At 40.6% G+C, this 22,893-nt stretch overlaps 1 protein-coding gene and 1 long non-coding RNA gene across 4 annotated transcripts in view; both read left to right on the top strand.

The window, feature by feature from the left end:
- LOC120553435 overlaps positions 1 to 7,119 on the top strand; it is an 84,394-nt gene extending 77,275 nt beyond the window's left edge. The window contains exons 5-6 of the long non-coding RNA XR_005638165.1: positions 2,878 to 2,972; positions 6,641 to 7,119. This is a non-coding gene — a long non-coding RNA (uncharacterized LOC120553435). The remainder of the gene's footprint in view (positions 1 to 2,877; positions 2,973 to 6,640) is intronic.
- Positions 7,120 to 15,277: 8,158 nt separating this feature from the next.
- The window catches only part of net1 (neuroepithelial cell transforming 1), a 43,165-nt gene continuing 35,549 nt past the window's right edge, over positions 15,278 to 22,893 (top strand). Inside the window, exon 1 of one of the 3 annotated variants that reach the window (XM_039792024.1) lies at positions 15,278 to 15,522. In XM_039792024.1, coding sequence (XP_039647958.1) covers positions 15,365 to 15,522 — 158 coding nt within the window. In that variant the 5' untranslated portion in view covers positions 15,278 to 15,364. The remainder of the gene's footprint in view (positions 15,523 to 22,893) is intronic. The other 2 variants (XM_039792025.1, XM_039792026.1) reach the window with 2 other exon arrangements.

The raw sequence follows: 22,893 nt of genomic DNA, 5'->3' as shown, positions 1-22,893 counted from the left end.
TGGTGGCCTCTGCTCTGGCACATTCTACTGCCATTATTCCATCATTTACACTGATCTTAATAGTTGCATATTTTAATGAGTTTTCCTCCCTATATTTTTTGTATATATTTTTATCATACACCTATATCTATATGAGTCCATCAATCAGCTGATGCAACCTGAGTAATGTGCACGCTTGCTACTTATGGTGCGTTCAAATCAACTCAGATGTGTTGTAAGTGTAAGGGGCAGAGGGCACAGACATGGAATGTCCGCTATGCCCTTGCCAGTAGGTCACTTAGGTCTACTGACCATGGCTGACTGTTGACGCTCACTATTTGATATTTAAATTAACTCATTATTATTATTATTATTATTATTATTATTATTATTATTATATCGGGTTGAATGCAAATGGCAGCGTTGCCAGCTACTGTATAGTGTAGCTATTGTCGCTGATTGGCCCATTAGTGAAAGAGCTCATTGATTCAAAGAGCAGAACAGGCATTTGTATAACAATTTGAGTTTGCACGTTCACACACACACACACAAACACACACACACACACACACACACACACACACACACACACCCACACGTGATAACTTGAGCAGGCACACATTCTCCCCCACATTGCAAACACCTGTATGCTGTGTGCTTTCCGAATAATGAATGGCTGGGTTTGTGCCAGCTTTCCCTTCCCTTCCCAGGAAATGAGAACAACTCATCCTAGACTGAGGTAATATATCGGTGTTCTGAAGGTAATTGCTAGAGGAAGGTATTGTTGGTTTAATCGGTAACGACAGTTTGGCGGTGACTGCTCTGTGATTCAGCGTCTGTAGAAAGCCACGCCGGTGAGTCTACTAAGCATCTTGACTCGCACGTGTCAATGTCAAGTCGCTCGACTTTTTCCTGGAACAGCCACATATGAGCAATCAGCTGGCTCACGGGGGGGATGGTGGGGGGTGTTCTTGACGGGAAGGGAGGATCAGTATCGGGTCTGTGGCCCTGAGGTGCCGGATATGTCTGCTGGAGGAGCGCTCCTCTGGCAGTCGGGTGATGAATGGTTTTTAAACCCTTGTGTTGTCTTCACGTGGACCATGCAACTTTTTCTTTTTCTGGGTCAAAATGTTACAATTTAAACTTATTTGTCGTCTTTTTCAACTTTTTTTTTTTAGTTTTTGTCACATTTTGACACATATTCTCTTTTCTGATGTTTTTGTTGTTTTTTTCTCCCTTTTTTGACATTTTGTTGTTATTTTTTGACACTTTTGTCACTTTTTCCAACGTTCTTTTCTCAATAATTTTTTCAAATGCTATAAAATTGAATAAAACACCCAAATTCAATGAAAGTAGTAAACTGAGCATTTATTTTACTTGTGAAGAGCGCTGTATGGAACCATCCACGTTATTTTTTTTTGACAATTTGGCTGAAAGAAACCCAAATTTCTGATATAAAAACATTATGAAAATGGGTCAAATTTGAGGGTTAATACTGCACGTGCAACCAAGTCTGTCTTCTCTCTTACAAATCAATTCAAATCAATCAATACATCAATCTTATTAGTCACGTGTCTTCATATAAGGTGCAATTCCGTTGAAATGAAAATGTAATCTCGTCAGTTTATGCATTCAAAAGGAGTTTAAGTAGAATGGAAATCTCTCGTTTTACTCAAAATTTAATCAAAGCCCAAATGATGACATGAGATTACAGGGTCGCGCTGTCCCAGCAATTTCCCCCCAAAATCTGATTACATTACAACATTCATTTACTACAACAATGTCTCCAAGTGGATTTCCTTGGGACGCAATCTTATCAACTTGGGCTTTATTATGTGTCGATCAGTAGAATCTCACACTGACTGGCGGTACGATTTCTCCTATGCAAAGCGCCTAATGTTCACCAAAAGGCGTGCTTAGCGGAGCCTTTAAAAAAAAAAAAAAATCATTATATGCTTATAGATCAACCCGTTAATTAATTTGCATAGAGACGGACGTCGGCCAGCTTTTTTTGACGCGCAGCACTTATTTCAAATGCAGCGCCGCCTTCCCGGGATGCTTTGCGGGCGCGTTAAAGGTGCAGTAGGTAAGCCTTATAAAACTAACTTTCTGTCATATTTGCTGAAACTGACCCTATGTTCCAGTAGAACTACATGAATTATGTAATATAAAAAAAATCCAGCTCCTCTGGCACCACCTACAGCCTGTAGTGAGATTTGCAAAAACCACCGCTCCCTGTTCAGATGCACCAATCAGGGTCGGGGGGGAGTGTCTAACTGCGTGTCAATCACTGCTCATGCACACGCATTCATTCTCCCTTGTTAAGAGCGGAAATGGTAGCGGGTAGTATAAAAGACTGGAAATCCGTTTAGGGAGGTTGGTTGGGGTAGTGGATTTGTAGTGGATTGGTCAAACAACTGAATTGAATGTTTGTATGTAACAAAGTATCCCGTTTTATCTGTTCATCCCCCCCCCACCCCCACACACACACCCTCCGTTTCTCACCTGAAGGTGTGTGATGATGCGGCCTGTGGCTGGTATTACATACAGTGGTTCCGCAGCGTGTGACTGATAGCTGTTGCTAAATGGCGTGAACATCCTGTGGATCTGTTTGATTAGTGCTGCAGCTCCCCCTTCTACACTCCCCTCCCCTCCATCCCTCCATCTATTTATCCATTCGCTTATCCTCGAAGATAACACTGTGATTCATTAAAGACAAATCTTTGACCTCAAAAAATAAAAAAATAAATAGACCTGCTATGAGAGGAGCCCAATCACCAGCGCGCTGGAGTATCGCACCATGAGTCAGCAAACCAAGGCGACGAAAAAATAAAGGTTACATAAAATCGCAGTCGTCATCATTTACGTAACGTCATTTTTCGACCTCTCTCCTTCCAGGCACAGAGGCAGCACGGACAGACGGAGTGGGGCGGCAGGGAGGATGACATCACTGTCACCCGTGGGAGCCAGGGCCTGTCATTCATGCCAGCGGGGTGGGTGTGTGTGTGTGCGTGTGTGTGCATGTGCGTGCGTGTGTGCGCGCGCATATCTGTGAGAGACTCTGTCTCTGTGTGTCACTTCCTGGGAGAGAATAGAACAGGAAGCCAGAGTGAGAGCCGACAACAAGTGCTCGCCTCACCTCCACAAGGAAGCCTTTGTGTGCGTGCGTTTGTGTGTGTGTGTGTGTGTGTGTGTGTGTGTGTGTGTGTGTGTGTGTGTGTGTGTGTGTGTGCATGCGCACATGCACGTGTGTGTTTGTGTTGTGTGTGTGTGTCCTTGACTCACTTCATTGCACTTCATACTGCAGGGGGCTGGTATTAGTTCTGGGTTTTTCGTAGGCCTCTTCTGTTTCCATTTTCTTTTAGCTCAAGTCTAATTCTTTAAAAACCTTACGAACAAATTGTTTGTTAGCCAGTCGTGTGCACTGACTCTTTAGGGACAGGGGCACTTTGGCAAACGGACATTTAAAGGAACACGACGACTTATTGGGACTTTAGCTTATTCACCGTAACCCCCAGAGTTAGACAAGTCCATACATACCCTTCTCATCTCCGAGCGTGCTGTAACGCTGTCTGACGGCTCCAGCATTAGCTTAGCCCAGCACAGATCCTGCAGGTAACTGGTTCCAACTAGCCTACTGCTCCCAATTGTGACAAAAGTGACAAAATAACACCAACATGTTCTCAGACAGGCTAGCTGCGAGCATATCACTCCGCCCAAGTACTATATTCTTCCGCCTGAGAATATAGTTCCCGGTTTGTTTACGGTTAGAAGACGACTGTGTCTCATGTTACGTTGTTTTTTGTACACGCCCATGTAAATAGGAACATGTTGGCGTTATTTTGTCACTTATTCGGAGCAGTAGGATTACTGGAACCATTCACCTGCCTGTTCTGTGATGGGCTGATGCCGCTGGAGACGCCAGACAGCTTTACAGCACGCACACAGATGAGAAGGGTATGTATGGACTTGTCTAACTCTGGGGGTTAGGGTGAATAAGCTAAATTCCCAATAAGTCGGCATGTTCCTTTAAGGCAGCTATAGGGCCATTCAATCAGAGGTGGGAGAAGTAGATCCGATTCAGATCCTTTAATTTAAGTAAAACTTCTAATACCACGCCGTACAAATTGCCCTGTTAACTTACATTGTAGCTTGTCTCACCGCTGCTGACTGCAGAGATCTCTCTAAATACTGGACCAGTGTCAAAGATTGTTGTTCCCATCAGTCACTTAGACACAGAAACATAGGGAAATAGGGTCCAGGTTGGAAAAAAAACGGTAGTTACCCCTTAAATTAAAAGTATGTTAGCATCATCAGGAAAATGAAATATAATTTTTCAAAATAAAAGCACCCAATGCAGAAATTCCTCACATTTTAGAAACTGGAAACGATTAAAACGGCTTTTCATTTCAGCTGTATGGAACTACACTGCAGCCTGGATTCTCAGTGTTTAAGATCTTCTCCTATGGCCTCATTTGCAGTATTTATAGTATCAAATTTGATCAAGTTCTGTACTAAAGTACAAATTTGAGGTACTTTGCTTGAGTCTTTTCTTTTCATGCCCCTTTCTACTTCTACTCCGCTACATTTCAGAGAGAAATATTGGACTTTTTACTCCACTACATTCACCTGACAGCTTCAGACATCAAGATTACTGCACACAAAACACACGTAGCTTATGTTGTTTTATTATAAATTGAACTACCCAACAATATACAGGCCTACAAGTCCAGCTGAAATGATTAGACCATTAAACAGTTGTTTGACAGAACGGTTTGGATTTCCAGCTTCTATAATGTATTAAAAGTCCCATAATCCAATGTGTGTGAGAGGTGTTCACCTCTGGGGAGGCTGTAGTTTATGGCGATGCTGTGTTTTGGATTGCAAGGAGCCAGTATTGCAACTGACCCTGACCTTTGACCTCCCTGAACTAAGGGCCGGAGCGAGGAGAGCTTCTCCTGTGTCGCCATAGTAACTATTTCACAGGGTAGCATGGGAGCTTCTAGATGTCATGTCGCCCTCTTGTGCCAATAAGCAGAATGGCATGACAAAATGTCGGGTCATGGATTTAAGTGCATCTCAGTGTGAAGTCGGATCTGGTTGATTAAGTTAGCTATGAGATGCTGTCAGCTTCCTCTCCTCCCACTGCCTCCACCCTCCTAACCTACCATCATGGGCGTAATAATGTTGGGGGGGCGGGGTTGACACATAACATTTCTAAAAAGCACTTTTGAAGGGGACACAAATAATCCAGCCAGAATTGTACTTGTATTGGATATAAAAAAAATATCTCACAGTATCTTACTGTTTTAATGTTATGTACAGAATCATACTGTAAATGGCAATGCATTTTGGGAGAAAGTAATAATATTATAGCAATCTGCGAATGTTACAGACTACAGGGGATTTACTGTTAATACCGATGCATCTTGGGGAAAAAAGGAAAGGCAGGAATTACACTGCAGCCAGTATATTACTGTAAATTCAAATATACGCTAAAAAGAAACTGTATCTCTGTAACCCCCCCATACCCACCATGCCTATGGAGATTTTCCAACCTGGATGTGCCAATTGTCTCCCCCTCTAACACATGGGCGGTTGTGGGTCATCTTACAGCCATCTTCAAACACCTGCGGGCCACGGGGGCAATGCAGAATTTACTGTAGCCTTGTTGTCATGACGACCCGGCCGGTTACATAAGTGCTGGGCGCCGGTTCCCACAAACAACGTGTACAGAGGTCTTTGTGCTGTGACATGAGACACCGCACGCACGCAAACGCACACGCACACACACACACACACACACACATACATACATACATACATACATACACACACACACACACACACACACACACACACAACATGCACACATACACACACACGCACATACACACGCACACACACACACACACACACACACTGTCACTATTTGTACATTCCTCAGGCTATATGTGCTCCTCTGCTCGTATGTCACAGAGGAAACAGCTGTGTAACAAGCCATTTAATCTAGCGTGGAGGTTTAAATCCCATTTTGTCTTCAAGCGAGGGAGGAGAATTTGCCAGCTGGGGGGCACAATTTGCCCTCAGTGTGAATAGACTCAACTTTTTCTTAATTGTACTGGAACCATCTGACTTATTTTGCCATTTTGTCACTGAAATTTCCTAATCTCACTGATGCTGACTTTCTTAAGCAGGACAGTAATTGTGCAATTTCCTAATCAACCATTAATGGTACAGTGTGTGTGTGTGTATATATATATATATATATATATATATATATATATATATATATATATATATATATATATATATATAATTAGGGCTATCATTTTGGTCTTACTCCTCTAAGATTTCTTTAGTTGATTAGTCATAGGGAAAGGTGTGCCACTGTCACAGGCACATAAATGTGTATCATGTGTCCATAACCTGCAGGACAGGTACAGTCGGTTGCATTCAATGTCACGTAGTCTGGATCGACAGAAGCACACTCACAACAAACTCCACATAGCTTTAGCTCGGAGGGTTTTGAATGAGGGATGAATGATGTTGGAGTTGAAGGGATATTCATGTTTGCAGTACACATTAACACTAATGAGTGTATACATATACATACATTCACAAGGCTTGTCATGCAATTCTTCTGTCTTCTTCCCTGCAGGATCAAATGGCAGCGAGGAGGAGGCTGTGAGTACCCAACCATGGTTCCGAACAAAGTCGGTACACATCATTATGCACTCACAACATTATGTATGATGTTTGTGATGTCTGAAATAACACCGTGCTTCAGTATGTGGCTGACAACACTCGCTATGAATTCCGCCTAATGCAGGCGTAGCTGTCATGTGCTGTCAGCCCCGTTTCTCGTGATGTGCGTTCTGTTTGAATTCCTCTCCGGTGCTGGAGGCAAATGTTCCCCGTCCCAGCTGTCCGTGCTGCTGCTGCTGCTGCTGCTGCTGCTGCCACGGCAACCACATTCATGCGTGAGACAGACTTCCTCGCAATGAGAAGCGCCGTCACGTTTCTCCTTCCTCTGACAGAGTTAAGTTTGGTATTGCCAAACCTTCCTTCCTCCACAGCGCTGCGGAGGAAGGTCTGGCTAGTCCACACAGCATTGTGGGATTTGGAGAAAAACGTGCTCTGGTTTATTGGCATTTCTTCAAACCAATCACAGTCGTCACGGGCGGCGCTAGGCGCCGGACAGAGCCACGGTGCCGCTGCAAAATAGCCTCGGGAAGGAACCTGTTTTGGTGGAACGTGTGCACATGTTCCACCAAATAGGTTATAGGGAAGAGAGCGTGTGTTGAAAATTGAACTCAACAAAAAAGATAAATGGTTTGTGGAAGACTTAGGTGCATGTTTATTGTTGGAGGGTCTAAGGGACCTCCCTCAAGAAAATGTTAGGTTTTTTAAAAGGAGAAAATATGCAGTCTCACATCATTTTGGACCATCACTATCACCACGTGTGTCTTAAACATTGTAAAAAGCTAGAGCAGATAATCAAAAAGTAACACTCAAAAAGCTTAAAGACAAAACTTGCTAATGAAGTCCAACTACAATCACTAGATCTTAGGAAAGTCATTTAGTTACATTCATTCGGCTAAGGTGGTGCCCCAAAACGGCTCGGTGCTGCACTTAAGGCTTAAAAAAAACAAAACATTAAAGGACATCCTTTTTTCATGGCTACTTTTTCTGTTATTGCATGCACTACCGTCAGAAATAAGCAACTGTTATCGCAGTGATATTGGAATCTTACAATGGTTTACGCAAAAGGAATCTCTGTGCCTCTGTGCTGTCAAATGATATGTACTTTGTCATGGTTGAGTAAGGATCGGACTGCATGCCATCCCTAATAAGGTAACGAACCCGTTTTATCACTTTATTCTCCCTAAGAAACTAATAAAATACAATATATCAATTAAAATACATTTGTAAATACAGATGAGATCAGATTACATTACATTCGGTGGTGGAAGAAGTATTGAGATGCTTTTATTTTTTGGGGCATTTTAGGCCTTTATTTGAGACAGGACAGCTTAGACATAAAAGGGGAGAGAGAGGAGGAATGACCTGCAGCAAAGGGCCGCAGGTCGGAAACGAACCCGCGGCCGCTGAGTCGAGGACTGAGCTTCGTATCTGAGCCTCTGTATATGGGCGCGTGCTCTACCATGTGAGCTACCCAGGCACCCATTATCCAGATCCTTTACTTCGGTAAAAGTACTAATACCACACTGTAAAAGTCCAGCATTGAAAATGTTTCATAAGTAAATGTAAGTTTTATCAGAAAAATGTACTTAAAGCTTTAGTAACTCTCTCTGTATTTCTCAGTATGATTATCTTCAGAAGATTATGTCGTCCAGTGTGACTTTCGCGTAGTTCTACTGGAACATAGGGTCAGTTTCAGCAAATTTAACAGAAATTTAGTTTTATAAGTCTTACCTACTGCACCTTTAAGACACTAAGTACAACAATTTTGAACCATGCGCCTGGCACACGGACCCTTTTTTTTTTCGCCGCTAAAGTGGATTCGCCATGAACGCACCTGCGCCAGGCGCTTCACGCCGTGCGCTGAGATCGTTAAAATAGGGCCCTCAGTGTTAAAGTGCGGAAGTAGTGACTCTCACCGCTGCAGCTGTGGCACCACAAAACATCTTCCCCCAGAAGCTGGTTTCACATGGTGGTTTAGATGTGTGTTCCCATTGTCTAGCACCATTTGAAATCAGTGTTCTTGGGGACAGGAGGACAGCTCCGGCAGTGAGTGAGCCCTCAGGAGGACTGAAGCACACAACTGACCTCTCTCTTCTTTCTCCTCTAAAAGATAACTGATTTCCTCTGGTGCTTAGAGTCCCGCTGCAGCCTTCTAGCACCATTTGAAATCGGTTATAGAACTGTGGATCAATACGTCGGAGAGTCTTCAGCCAAAAAAGCAGCACAAGCAGAAGAAAGTAACTATTGCCTTTTTTTGTTTTCTTGCCTCAAGCTGGAAGAAATCCGTCAAGAGCAGGGGGGTGATTGTAGCCCTTTTTTTACTTGATCCCGGCACCCCTAAAAAATAATCGCTAAAAAAAGTTTGTGTTAATCTATTGTGAGCTGAGGAGTTCCGCTCTGGGAATATCCCAGCATTGTGAAACTATACCCAGAACCTAGATGTCCAGATCATTCAGAAAAAAAATTCTGAAACTTTGTGCTAGTCAGCATTTAGTAAAATGTAATCTAATTTTCTAAAGTTGGTGATACTGCTTATTGGGAATGTCTGTTTTTCCATGAATAAATGTCTGATTTCATTGATATTAGCTACCACCTCACCTTTGTAGCAATGGCCCTTTGGCTCAGCTTTAAAGGAAGTTTTCTCAGAAATGTCGGTATCTTTCTAGTTACATAATTCAGTGTGTCCCCTACCACGATGGTCCAAAATGATGTTAAAATGCACACTTGGCACAGTGGAATAACGTTTACAAAAGTTACGTTAAAAGGGTGCCAGGCACTGAAGCTCTGATCTGAAGAAAGGGAATTTCGTCTAAAAAGACACAGGCCCGAAGGCCAAGATATCTGAATCCAATTACTCTATTCGTTGTTAGGACTTATGGATACCAAAACTCAAGGATCGAGTCTGAGACGAGGAAGTCAAGTTAAGCAAAGTTTACGGAGTCCAGCAGTTAAGTTACAAAACACATGTGGGTTCACAAAAGACACTAAGTATCCCTAACTTCAGACATGAAAATACAGAGCTCAGGATAACAAAGTATCTGTCAAGTTGTGAGCCCCGTTCTGCAATATCCCTCAACCTTTATCCTTTTCCTTGATGGGGTGTCATCCTCCTGTCTCAGGGCAGATTCTTCTGTTGCCGCACACACACACACACACGCGCGCACACACACACACACACACACACACACACACACTCACTCTCACAGGGTTGGTTCTTCTGTCTGGTGCAACTTCCTCTTCTTGTTCTCGTAACCTTTAAAAATGCACTTTTACGCCATATAAGGCCTACACTATTTTCATGATTTAAGCTTAACCTTCTGTGCATCAAGAGGTCACCCGGAGTACTTTTAAACACTTCCTCCATTTGACTGTACACAGCTCTTTTGCAACTATCACATACACACATACTCTTATAAAATATTCCTACAGTATCCTAGAATCGCCCCTGGTCATGAGTTTGTCGGAAACTCATGTTAGGGCTGTGCAATTAATCAAATTTTGATCGCGATTCCGATTTTGGCTCCTAATGATGACAAAAACAATGCAATCGTTTATTATATACTTGTGTTCAAAAGATTGGGAAAGTGCACTACTTGTTGTGCACTATCTTATTTTGTGTTTATAATTTAATGCCACAACGTCTCTTTTTATATAGGCCTTAGTGGTCCCCTAATACTGTATCTGAAGTCTCTTTTATATAGGCCTTAGTGGTCCCCTAATACTGTATCTGAAGTCTCTTTTATATAGACCTTAGTGGTCCCCTAATACTGTATCTGAAGTCTCTTTTATATAGACCTTAGTGGTCCCCTAATACTGTATCTGAAGTCTCTTTTATATAGACCTTAGTGGTCCCCTAATACTGTATCTGAAGTCTCTTTCCCGAAATTCAGCCTTGGTGCAGAATTACAGCCAAATTCTCTGGGCGGGCAAAGCAGAGAAAGGGGAGGTAACCTTGCTCCTTATGACCTCATAAGGAGAAGATTCCAGATCGGCCCATCTGAGCTTTCATTTTCTCAAAGGCAGAGCAGGATACCCAGGGCTCGGTTTACACCTATCACCATTTCTAGCCACTGGGGGGGACCATAGGCAGGCTGGGGGAACACATATTAATGTTAAACAACCTCATAAAGTGAAATTGCCATGGGACCTTTTAAACTGTTTTTTCGGTACAATAAATGCAGCGTCTTCCCAAAAAGTCAAAGAGTAATGTTAAATGTTAAATCATCGGGATTTCAACATTGACCAAAAAATCCAGCAGCCCTGACTCATGAATGTTGTTTTCAACTTGTACTATTTGTGGGTAACTTGATCTCAGCTCTAACACATCTATCTTACTTGTATCCTTAGTAAAAGAGAGTATTTGGAGTATTTGTGTCATTTTCATTGCCAGCAACAGGTGGATGTTGCTGCAGTTCCCACTGAACACCACTAGAGGCTGACAGAAGTCACGGGATACGCCTCTTTAAGACAAGACACTGCAGGTGAATAAGGTGAAATGTTTTTTCATTTATTTTTTATAGTTCTCTGAAATGTTATGTTTGAATACGCAAATGATGCATTATCTTATTTTTAAAAAAGGCACTCGTTTGCATAGGGTAAAGCCAGGTTCAAAATTGTTTTTTTTACTTGTTACAGCTTTAGTGCGTAACTTTTTGTTATTAATGAACGTTCGTTACATTCCAGCCGTTGCCAAATGAGTTGCTACAAAGCTAATTAAGACTATCAGCTCCACACAACTCTCTCTGGATTTCTCAGTAGGACTATGTTCAGAAGATTGTGGCGTCCGGCGACTTTCGTGTACAGAAAATCGAGCAAAAATAATGACCTTTCTGAAGAGTCCATGTTTTTTTAATCCTCCGTGTCCTCCTTGGCTACTAGCAACTGAGTGGAGGAGGTGTGGGGGGTGCTGCGCGATCACGGAAGGCTTGTATCATGTGGACGCGCCGACAGTTTTGTTGTCATTACTTAGAATTCCTCATGGGGGAGAAAGTCACCGGACATAGCCATACTGAGAAATCCAGGGAGAGTTGTGTGGAGCTGATAGTCTTAATTAGCTTTGGAGCAACTCATTTGGCAACGGCTGGAATGTAACGGACGTTCATTAATATCAAAAAGTTACGCACTAAAGCTTTTAAGTCTATTGAGCTGTTGGAAGTGAATCAAACTGCCTTTTTATTTTAAAATCAACAATAAAGCAGATTTCACAGGACATTGTTTGCATGTGTTTTCATTTCCTGACATGTTTTACATATAATAAGATGATGGAGTCCCAGTAGAGATCCTGTCTCACAGACAGGGAGGAGAAAGGAGTTTTATTCATGGCTTGATCGTGATCACAAATACTTTTCATGAACTCCCAGTGAAGAGAGGTCAGGCCAGGGAGCAGTTATCAATTATCTATGTCTTCTCTGCTGTTGATCTATGAATCCCTATAGCAATAATCTTAATATTGTTTGCTCTGACTATGGCTACAATGATACACTCATAAACAGTGTAGGAGTGCAGGAGATTATACTGTATACTGAAGGCTGTTCTATGCAGTGGAGCTCCACTAAAGCTGCAAAGCCAAATCCAGAGTCAGCAAGCTTAACCCTTGTGTTTACCTCAAGTTACATTTGACCCATTTTTAAAGTTATTTATGTTAGAAATATGGGTTTCTTTCAACCACAGTGCCCAAAAATAACATGGATGCATGGATCCTTAAATGAATGATTACTTCCATTGAATTTTGGGTGTTTTATTCAATGTCATAGAATTTGAAAAAAGTGTTTAAATGGTTTCAAAACCGTCTCCTGACTAAACTTTGACATAAACCAGAATGTGATTCACTCAACATCCTCTGATCCTAAAGGGTAACTACCGTTTTTTTTCAACCTATTTTCCTACATTGTTGTGTCTAAGTGACTGATGGGAACAACAATCTTTGAAATTAGTCCCAATATTAAGCAAGATCGCTGCAGTCAGCAGGGGTGAATCAAGCTACAATGTAAGTTAACAGGGCAATTGTCCAGCTTGTATTTACCTTCACAAAAGTGCTTATTTTGCCGCTGACAAACTCAGATTAATATTGATATATTAATAAAGTGTCTAAGTGAACTTTTGGGAGATATAACATATACATGTGGTTTCTTTGTTATATGCATGTATCACAAAATATGCCTGTATTCCCAGACCTTCTTCCACAGCACATGGTGTATAAACGATAGTATATAGTATAGGCCTATGTACTGTATCGTTTATACACCATGTTTTTCTGTAAATATTATCACTGATGTGAATATAAGCACACTGTATATAGGCTACTGCCAAATCCAACTACATATATATATATATATATATATATATATATATATATATATATATATATATATACATACTACATATAAAACCACCTGTTTCATTAATAATCCCATGTTCTTGTGTTGTGTTTGACACACACACACACACACACACACACAAACACACTATAAATATATATATATCTATATATATATAGATATATATATATACACACACTACCTGTCAAAAGTTTTAGAACACCCCAATTTTTCCAGGTTTTTAATTTAAGAGATTGGCATGGTTTTATATCAGTTAGCTGGTTTGATTTGCATTGATATGGATCTTAGTTAGCTATTAGGCTAACTGAGATAAAACCATGCCAATCGTGAGATATGGTGAAGGGTATGTGATGATGTGGGGGAGCTATTTTAATTCCAAAGGCCAAGGGAACTTTATCAGGATGCATAGTATCCTGGATCCATGAAATAACTGGCCTTTAAAAGTACAATTCTGCCTGCCTCTATGGGAATTTAACATAGGGGTATGTATAATTATGGCCCCTGTATTTTAAGGAAGAACATTTATTTATTTATTTACAATACATTATTCATTCACAAAAAAATTGTTGTCCTTAAAAGGTTGGATTTTTCCTAATTTTTTTTTAATTAAGGCATTAAGATCAATTTCCAAAAGATGATTTTTTTATTCCTCTTTTTAGTCAACTTTAGCATGGGTATGAATACTTATTCAATTTCAATTCAATTCAATTCAATTTTATTTATAGTATCAAATCATAACATAAGTTATCTCGAGACACTTTACAGATAGAGTAGGTCTAGACCACACTCTATAATTTACAAAGCCCCAACAATTCCAACAATTCCAGTAATTCCCTCAAGAGCAAGCAGTGCGACAGTGGCGAGGAAAAACTCCCTCTTGGGAAGAAACCTCGGACAGACCCAGGCTCTTGGTAGGCGTGTGTCTGACGAGCGCGGTTGGGGTGTGATGAACAGTGGCGATAGTAGTCACATTAATAATGGAACAGTGACTGGATGTAGCGGGAAGCTGCAGGGTTCAGCAGGACGCAGCATGACATTGCAGGGCATCGCTGAGCTCAGCAGGGAGTGCAGCAGGACCACGCGAAAGCTGCAACCAGGGTCTTGGTGCCAACGTTCTCCAAGGAAATACGCGGGGAAAAAAGCATAAGGACTCCGGGAGTAAACTCCCCAGAAGCTAGGATTAGTAACAAGCATTTCTGGGACGGGCTGCACACAAATAGTAATAGTAATAGTAACAGTAATAGAAACAGTAATAGAAAGGGAGAGGAGAGAGCAGCTCAGTCTGTCAAAGGAAGGAAGTCCCCCCGGCAGTCTAGGACTATAACAAGCGTAACTATAACAGGTAACTAAGAGAGACAGGTCATAAGGAGAGGTAGCTTTTTCGGGCTTAGAACTCTCCCCCTGCCGGATCTGGCTTGGCTGGCCTGCCTCCCTCTACTTTGTTATGTATTATTAATCTAACAATTATGAAGAGAAGCAGTTGGGCCAGTTAGGTGAACACTGCAACTCCTCACTCCCTAACTATAAGCTTTATCAAATAGGAGAGTTTTAAGTTCATTCTTGAATGAGGTGACAGTTTCTGCCCCCCGAACCCAGATCGGGAGCTGGTTATGAGCAGCACTGTGTATATATATATATATATAATATATATAATATATAATATAATATGCATATATATAATATATATATATATATATATATATATATATATATATATATATATATATATATATATATATAGAGAGCCTATATGTCTAGGACTAGATACTGTAATAATGATAATGTATATCTGTATAGTCAATGTGCATCATATGTACATTGACTAACATTAAATGATTGTCCAAACAAGAGAATTCCATAAAAATGTAGATTATTTTTTAATCAACTGTGCTACTTTGCCTCATGGTCTGATTATCAATCAACGTGTTTTTCTTTTCTTTGCTTCTCTGTGAATATAAACAGGAGAAGAAATTAGTTCATTAAGAAACTGTCTCGCTGATTAAATTAATCTTTCATGGAGTTAATAAAAAAGAACGTATCAATAGTGTGAATCCTTAACTAAATTATGCCTACATCATTCATAAACTTCTGATTATATGAGTCCGTTGTGTTATCGATCAGTCACCACCGTCCCAGTTGAGCTGCTCTGGCCCCGCCCACTTAAGCGTAATATCCTAGCAACGAGTTCCTCTGATCTATTCTCATTGGTCGGTTTTTGGATTTCCGCCATATTCAAAAACAGTCAGGAGCTTCTGCTGTTGTAGTAGATAAAAATTAGATGTATCGTTATTATTCCGTTTATCCCATTCAGTAGCACATAGTTAAAATACCCCTGGTATATGACATTTCAAATGGGTGAAACCGGTGAAGTCCCAGCTCCCGTTTCGACTTCAGAGAAACCAAAAAGACAAGCGAGCTCCAGTAACTTGCAGAGGAAGTTTTCAGCGGATGAAGGACAGTCTACCCCGGAGAACAACAACAGCAGGACTCTGAGACGGTGAGTCCACATGTTCTCTTCAGACTGAACAAAACTCGCTAAAGCCGCAGTGACAACTAAAAACCCCAGTGGCAAACAAGTCTTGGCTATTACCGTTAGTCTAGGACAACACTCATAGTTGAGCTAACGGCGGCTAGCATGCTTTAGCCTGGCACCTAGCTAGTGCTATAATAAGCACTAGCTAGCTAGCTAACGTTAACGCTACTTAGCGGCATATTGTCTTTAAACGAAGGGTTTAAAACTCAGAAATAGCCAAACGAGCGCGAGTAGTCATTTCAAACAAGTTACCAAATATCCTCCAAATACATTCAATGCGTTTTACGGAGTTTTAAACTGTGTGCAGATATTTTCGGTTGCGTTAATACGCCACAAGATGTCAGCAAAGTGCCACTGTTGGCCCTTCCAAAGTGGGGCCTGCCACTTGTTGTACCCTCCTCTATCATGGTTCCTATCCATTGTATTTAATTTCCTGTGGCTTAATCGGCTTTCGTTTCTATGTTCCTGTTAGCCATAGAACATCTATATTTCAAATATTAATTATTCTAGTTAATGGTGCACAGAAATACTAAAGTTATTTGCCTCAGAAATGCAGAAGAGGTGTTTCTACGTTAGTCCTTGTTCCAGTTTTGGGGGCAACCTCTGCAGAATTATCCGTATTGTTGATGTTACTTTTGTATTGTGACAGCAGGTTTGGCCTTGTGATTAGGCCTATTTTTTTTGTATTTAGATCCAACCCATCCAACGTTATTTATCAAGCACATTTAAAAATAAAACAGAGTTGAGCCAAGTGCTCCACAGTCAAAAAGCAAAAAAAGGTTACAGTAACAGAGACAGTAATTTTGCACTGATATGTTATATTCTGTATACAAACTGGTAAGAGTGCCTTTAAAAGTCTTAACACAAATGTAGGCTATGTGCAAAATGTGTTCAGATACGCTAACCACGTAAAAAATACGTGTTGGGGGTGAACTTTGGGGACAGAGCCTTCAGTGTGGCAGCCCCCACCCTCTGGAACTCTCTCCCTGCAGAAATGCTGTAATGCCACATCCATGGACATGTTCGAAAAAACTTCTCAAAACTCACCTGTTCACCACAGTCTGCGAATGCAGTTAGATCCTGTTATTCCTGGCAAACTTTGTAGGGATGTTCCAATACTATTTTTTTCTTTTCTTTTGTTTTTCCCCTTCCCGATAGGGCTGCACGATATGAGGAAAATATGCACAATGCGATAACGATGTTGAATATCAAGATAACGGTATTACTTGCGATAAATAAACAGATATTAAAGTGTTCTCAGTTCTGCATTTCTGCTGCTTTTCATTATTTTGCTAAAATACAACATATGAACAAAGGACATCATTTCCAACATTCTTATTTGTTTTTAACAAATTGAACATTGAATTGAAGATAAAAGGCACCACTAAAAAAAGAATGACATTATTACATTTTAAAGTGCTGTTTTCTGCTGATATTTTCTTTCAACTAACACAAGAAATCTGAGTGTCTGTCGCGATATGTCGCAGCCTTTCGCGATGTGTGTCATTGCGGCAGTTGATATTGCGACGGCAATACAAAAACGATACACCCATACGTGAACTTGCATATCATATACCAAGTACCAATGTACCTGTGTGTTTAGTTTAGTTTTTGAACAGCTGTATACTATATAGGATTGCTATCATTGTTGTATGGCCTGGCTCAGGTTAAACCCTTTGTATAACATGATCAAATGCATACAGAGAATGAACGCCATAGAACTTGGGTCCCTTTTTTTTTTAAAGTCGGTATAAAAAAATCCTAGCTATTATTATCATTGTTAACTTGTAGTATTAATAATAGTAAAGGGAGGCAAGGCAGTGTTTTTCCAATCCTATCTCCGTGTATAAATTTAGAGGTGCTGTCATCCAGGCAACTCAAGCACTTATCATTGTCTCTTCAGGTCTTCTCTTTAATTTATTGGCCATAAATGTGACCTTTCTTAAAACTAGTGATCCATATCTCATTTGTATCACTGCCATGGCATTTATCTAAGCTCTCAGACTCAAAATGAGTATGTTTTGGTAGAACAAACCCTTTCAAAAGTTTATATTGGACTCTTTTCAAAGGCTTTCCATGTTGTGTGCCAGTGTGGCCCTGCCCTTGCCCAGTGCCCAACTGGCTCTGCAGACTAACATGGAAAAACATCACCCAATATTTGACCTCCCATAACAAGGTTTATGGAAAAAAAATAAGGCTTGATTTTCCCATATGCGATTGGCGTTGAATACTAGACTGGCAGTGGAATTTTGTTTGTCTATTTTAAAATAGAAAAAAAATGTGAGTGGTCTTGTTGCCAGGCATGTGCAAGAATTCAACCAGCCGAAATAAACAAAATTGGTTCAACGCTTGTGAACGGAACATTGTAGGTTCATTGTCCATGTAAAGCATTATGGTTAACAGCACGCGCAATGGGCGGGGAAGGAGTTGTGTAACTGTTCTTTGGACGGGGGTTTGTGCCTCGTAAAAATGTTGTTCAATAAAGTTCACATCATATAACACTTCATACAACAGTAAGTATGCACTGACATGCACCCGGTTAGATGATCCGACCATCATGAAAATGCTGTGTGCAAGTGTTGTTGTGTGTGCCTTGCCTTCTATAGTGCAAGTAGAAAAGATTTTGGAAAGACATCGGTGGGTGCAGGTGGGTTCGGCGCTGGAGTGCTTCAGTTTCAGGGGGTAGCCAGCCTTAACAAACAGGGGCAGGGCTAACTGGGAATGCTTATCCACTGACTCATGAGCCACACTTCCCTTGACTCACAGGAGCAGGTACGAGAGTAGAAAAGACCTTTGTCCCCTGACTGGGGACAGTGGCGATTTATGTAGGGATGATCGATCACGTATTTGTGACAAAAGTTACACGCCCAGAGGCTGTGCGCTTTCAGAATAGCTCATCACATGGGAAACATGAAAGTGGATAGGCTACACATCATTGAGTACGTTTACATGCACACCAATATTCCACTGTTATTCCGAATATGACAATAGTCCGAGTTTGATACAGGTCATGTAAACAGCATATTCCGGTTGGATATTCCGAATAAGGCCTTTTTCCAAATGTATAGCATTTCCCGATTAAGACGTGTGGTATTGCGTTATTTGGGTTTTAGAGGCATTCTTTGGACGTGTACATACAGTGCATTCGGAATATGCGTCTCAATCTGGGTTTTCACTTCAGTTTACGGCCTCCTACCTGTTTGCGGCTTACGGTCAGCTCTGTGCATTGCTATGGTTGCTGTACACAAACCAACCAGCTGACAGTTTGCAGGGCTGCAGACCCAATAAGAAGGAGAAACCCAACTACTTTTAAACATTATGACTTAGATATCAGCAGGTTTTTGGATATGTGCAGACATCGCTACGCCGACCTTTTCAAGAAGCTGGTTGAAGGAATGAAAGAGGGACGCTGTGTTCGCACAGTCCAACAATTCCCGCATCGTCAATTTGGAAAAACGTCAATCTTTTTGCACGGCTACATGTAAACAGGAATATTAGTGGGATATTCACTTTCGTTAGCCGTGTAAACAGCTTAGTCGGAATATCGTCTTTTTTGGAATCGGGGCATAAAACCGGAATATTATGTACATGTAAACTTAGACACTGAATCATTTTATTTAGAAATGTGTTTTTATGACCAGATAATTTAGCAAAGATATCTTCAGTACAAGAACCTGTGCTGTATGTTGCAAACAAAATAGGTAAAACAACCAACCAAATATTCTTGGCCGTCAGTAAGAGCTCTGATTTCTTTTTGGAGAATTTATGTTTCAGATGTCAAGTTGTTGCTCATGCGCCCATAGGTTACCGCCAAAGAGTAAGCGGGGACTTGGTTCCTCTCTCTCAAAGACACAAGGATACAAAACCGTTGACCCACACGTTTGGCTGTTTTTAAAGTCTTGAACCTGCGGGCTCATGGGATGATCTCAGCAACAACAACAACAACAACAAGGCCAATGTTGGACCTTTTTAGTCTTTTACCTCACTCACAAGTAAATTAGTTACAGCAGGTGCGAGAATAATATGTTCACATTATTATTATGTTGCATTATGAAGTGCTTTTAGTTTCATAGCAACGCAGATAACAGACTGTAACACAAACTTGTGTGACTTCATTCAAAATCAGCCAAGCTGCCTGAAAGTTAGTTACAAAATAAAAGCATTTTAACTTAAAGTACATCTTATCAGTCATTAAGTCTTGATTTTTTTTTTTAAATTTTAAATGCAATTACTGAGGATAAAAGGAAATTGCTATTTTAAATCTTGAACATTTCTACATTAGCCACATCAAATCGATTATTTCCCCTAGCGGTCATTGGTCTTTTTTTTACAACAGACATTCCGATACTTTTAGGCACCGACCGACCGAATTGCCGCCATTGTATTGAAAAAATGCCTCGTTATTCAGTACCCAATTTCAATACCGTAAAGGAGTAAATCTCATCATCGTCAGTGTGCCAATACGCATGCAGCATGCTTCTACCAAGATCTGATAATGTTTGTGATTGGCTCTCTAACGTTATGTCATAGAGGCAAGCAGGAAAAACTCTACGTTACGCACAAAGACGGGCCTCACGTGTCCATTTGTGTTGTGTTTTGAGAGGCTTGACTACAGTGTGCATCACATAGGTGTAAATGGTCTGGAAAAACTAACTTAATGTTAATATATATTTTTTTTCTTTATTGATTTTATAACAGTGACCGCCCACTTTTTGAACGGCTCTGCTTCCGGAAGTGATTTTCCCCATTCAGTTGCTCCACTGACATTTCAAAAAATGCCTATATAAAGAGTTTTAAGGCTGCAACCAGGCCAACCAGCTACGAGATGAATTGTGACCATAAAACATTTTAATTGGGGGCAAAAAAAATGGCAAAGGTACAAGACTGTGTACATTAACGATCATAGACGCCACCAATCAAGAGATGTCACTTGTACACTTACTGTAGGATTGTGGAAAGTAGTACTTCTTCATGACATTGCCAATAAAACGTGGTGTTCTTAGAACATGAAAGATTTCAAAAGTACTCGTAAGCCTTTGTTTCACAATCTCGTAGCTCAGGGTAACTCCACTCTGGATGGTTTAAGACAGGCAGGCACTGCAGTGTTAACTATGCCCTATTGACTGACTGACAGGCTGAGGTCATTGGGCAACTTTATTTCTGTAGTACATTTTAGCAACAAGGCAATTCAAAACGCTAAAAGTACAACATGAAAGAGCAGTTTATAAAGGGATAGAAAATAAAAACAGGCTAAAATAGAACAAGATACAAATACAAGAATAAAAAAAAAACTGTAAATGGACTGTATTTATATAGCGCTTTTCTAGTCTTAACGACGCTTTTACATAGTACAGGAACCATTCGCACACTGTGGCCGAGTCTGCTGTACAAGGTGTCACCTGCTCATCAGAAAAACATTCACGCACATTTACACTCCGATACACAGCATCAGGGGCAACTCGGGGTTCAGTGTCTTGCCCAAGGACACTTTGACATGGGACTGCAGGGCCAGAGATCATGCAGTGCAGTGTAAGAAATGAATAATTATTAGATATAGATTGTAGGGACTTGTAGCCCCCTTTTTTTTTTTACTTTTTCAGACCTTTGACCTGTTGATGAGCTTTTTTCCTCACACCCTTATTACTAATATCCTGTTGGCTCTGCCCCCGCTTCTCTAGAACCGTTGTTAAATTAGATTAGTAAGACATCAAGTCAATGAGCGGAAGAGCGGTTAGGTTTAATATCTTCAGGCTCTCCTCTCCTTCGAAGTTCCCAGCATGTCTTTCTACACCAATGTAAGAAAATTGGCCTTGGCAGAGAGCCTGATTTATAGAACAATCGTCAGAGAGTGTGTGTGGCCCAGCCTTGCTCCTGGGCCAACGCTTGTCATTTTTCAGCAACCTGTCATGAGCCACAATGGCTGTCTGCTCTTCTGGAAGCTCTGCAAATTCCACAGAAGCCTCTGCCTTACAGTTAGCCAGAACACACCCCTGTAATGAAATACGCTAAATGGATGATTTCACTGGAAGCGCTTGTGCTAAAAGAAATGATGGGACCAAAGCGTCCCGGCAGCATACTAAATCCAGACGTCCCAGACCCTGGTACCATTAGTCTCTTTTATGCTTATATGATATGCTTTTGTCCCAATTCGATTCATTCCCGACACATGGGTGCCGAGTCAACTTTTACTGCGATTCTAGGATTGCGATTCGATAGTATTTAATATTGCGATTTTTATTTTTTAAGTTTTTATTCTTTAACAAAACAAAAGTTGAATAATACACTACTAGACACAATATATCATGAGAAATTCCAAAAACTAATAGTTTTCTAAGAAGAATGCACATCACAAGTCAGTCAGTCTGACATTTATTTCACTTGTAAAGAAGAACATAACATGGATTTTTTTGCATTTTCTGCTTCTGGTCTGTTTTGCTGGAAACAGATAGGATGCAGTCGCAAAAAAAATCACAATACATACGATTTTCGATTTCTTTTTTTTCACCCCTATTATTTACAGTGATATAATGCACATAATCCTCTAGTCATTACATGGACAATAATGACTGAAGTGATATTTGGAACTAAGTTTATGTTTAGTTAATGGTGATTGCAATACTCACAGAAATTAAATATCTTTTTCATTTTGTGTCATACCAGCACTGCTGGCAATTTAACAGAAACCCAGGTCATTGCTTCTTACCATTTACTGTGCATGCCGTTAGACAAATTAAATGTACGACATATTTCACACATAAGCACTATAAAGACTCAAGCTAGGCTGATATATCAGCCAATGTTTCGCAATGAATTAATAAAATATTTTAGTTAGTCATTTCACACGCTTCTAGGGAGACTAGGGGTGTTACAACAGCATAGTGAACGTCAGTTCCACAGGTCATTGAAAGTGCAAAGGATCACTATTAAGGAGCGTCAAAACCACCGGGACGTAACAGTATTGATGTCATAAGGCGTCCGTCACCCCTGATGGAGACGTCAACTGGGTGAAAACTCCTTAAAATACTACTGTAAATCAGTGGATAACTCCTGATGTAGTCACAGAAAGTGTAAAAGTATGACTGTAATGATTAGGGATGTGCCGATCTGACTTCTTCAGTCCCGATACAGAGGCAAAGTCCCTTCCCTTCTGGTGGACCTCATGGGACCTTAATTTGGAAAACATATACATGGTAGTGAACGGGGAGAGACAAATTCTTTTTTGATCCCGTTTGAATTGAGCTATGGATTACAAACATGATGTTCGTCAATTGAAAACATGTATATTTTTCAACTGAAGAAAGTTTAGGTTTGTTGTGTGACCACTTAGTTTAGTGT

This window comes from Perca fluviatilis, chromosome 23 (genome assembly GCF_010015445.1).
Source record: "Perca fluviatilis chromosome 23, GENO_Pfluv_1.0, whole genome shotgun sequence".
NCBI classification, from domain to species: Eukaryota; Metazoa; Chordata; class Actinopteri; order Perciformes; family Percidae; genus Perca; species Perca fluviatilis.
This window is presented reverse-complemented; position numbering and strand designations above follow the sequence as displayed.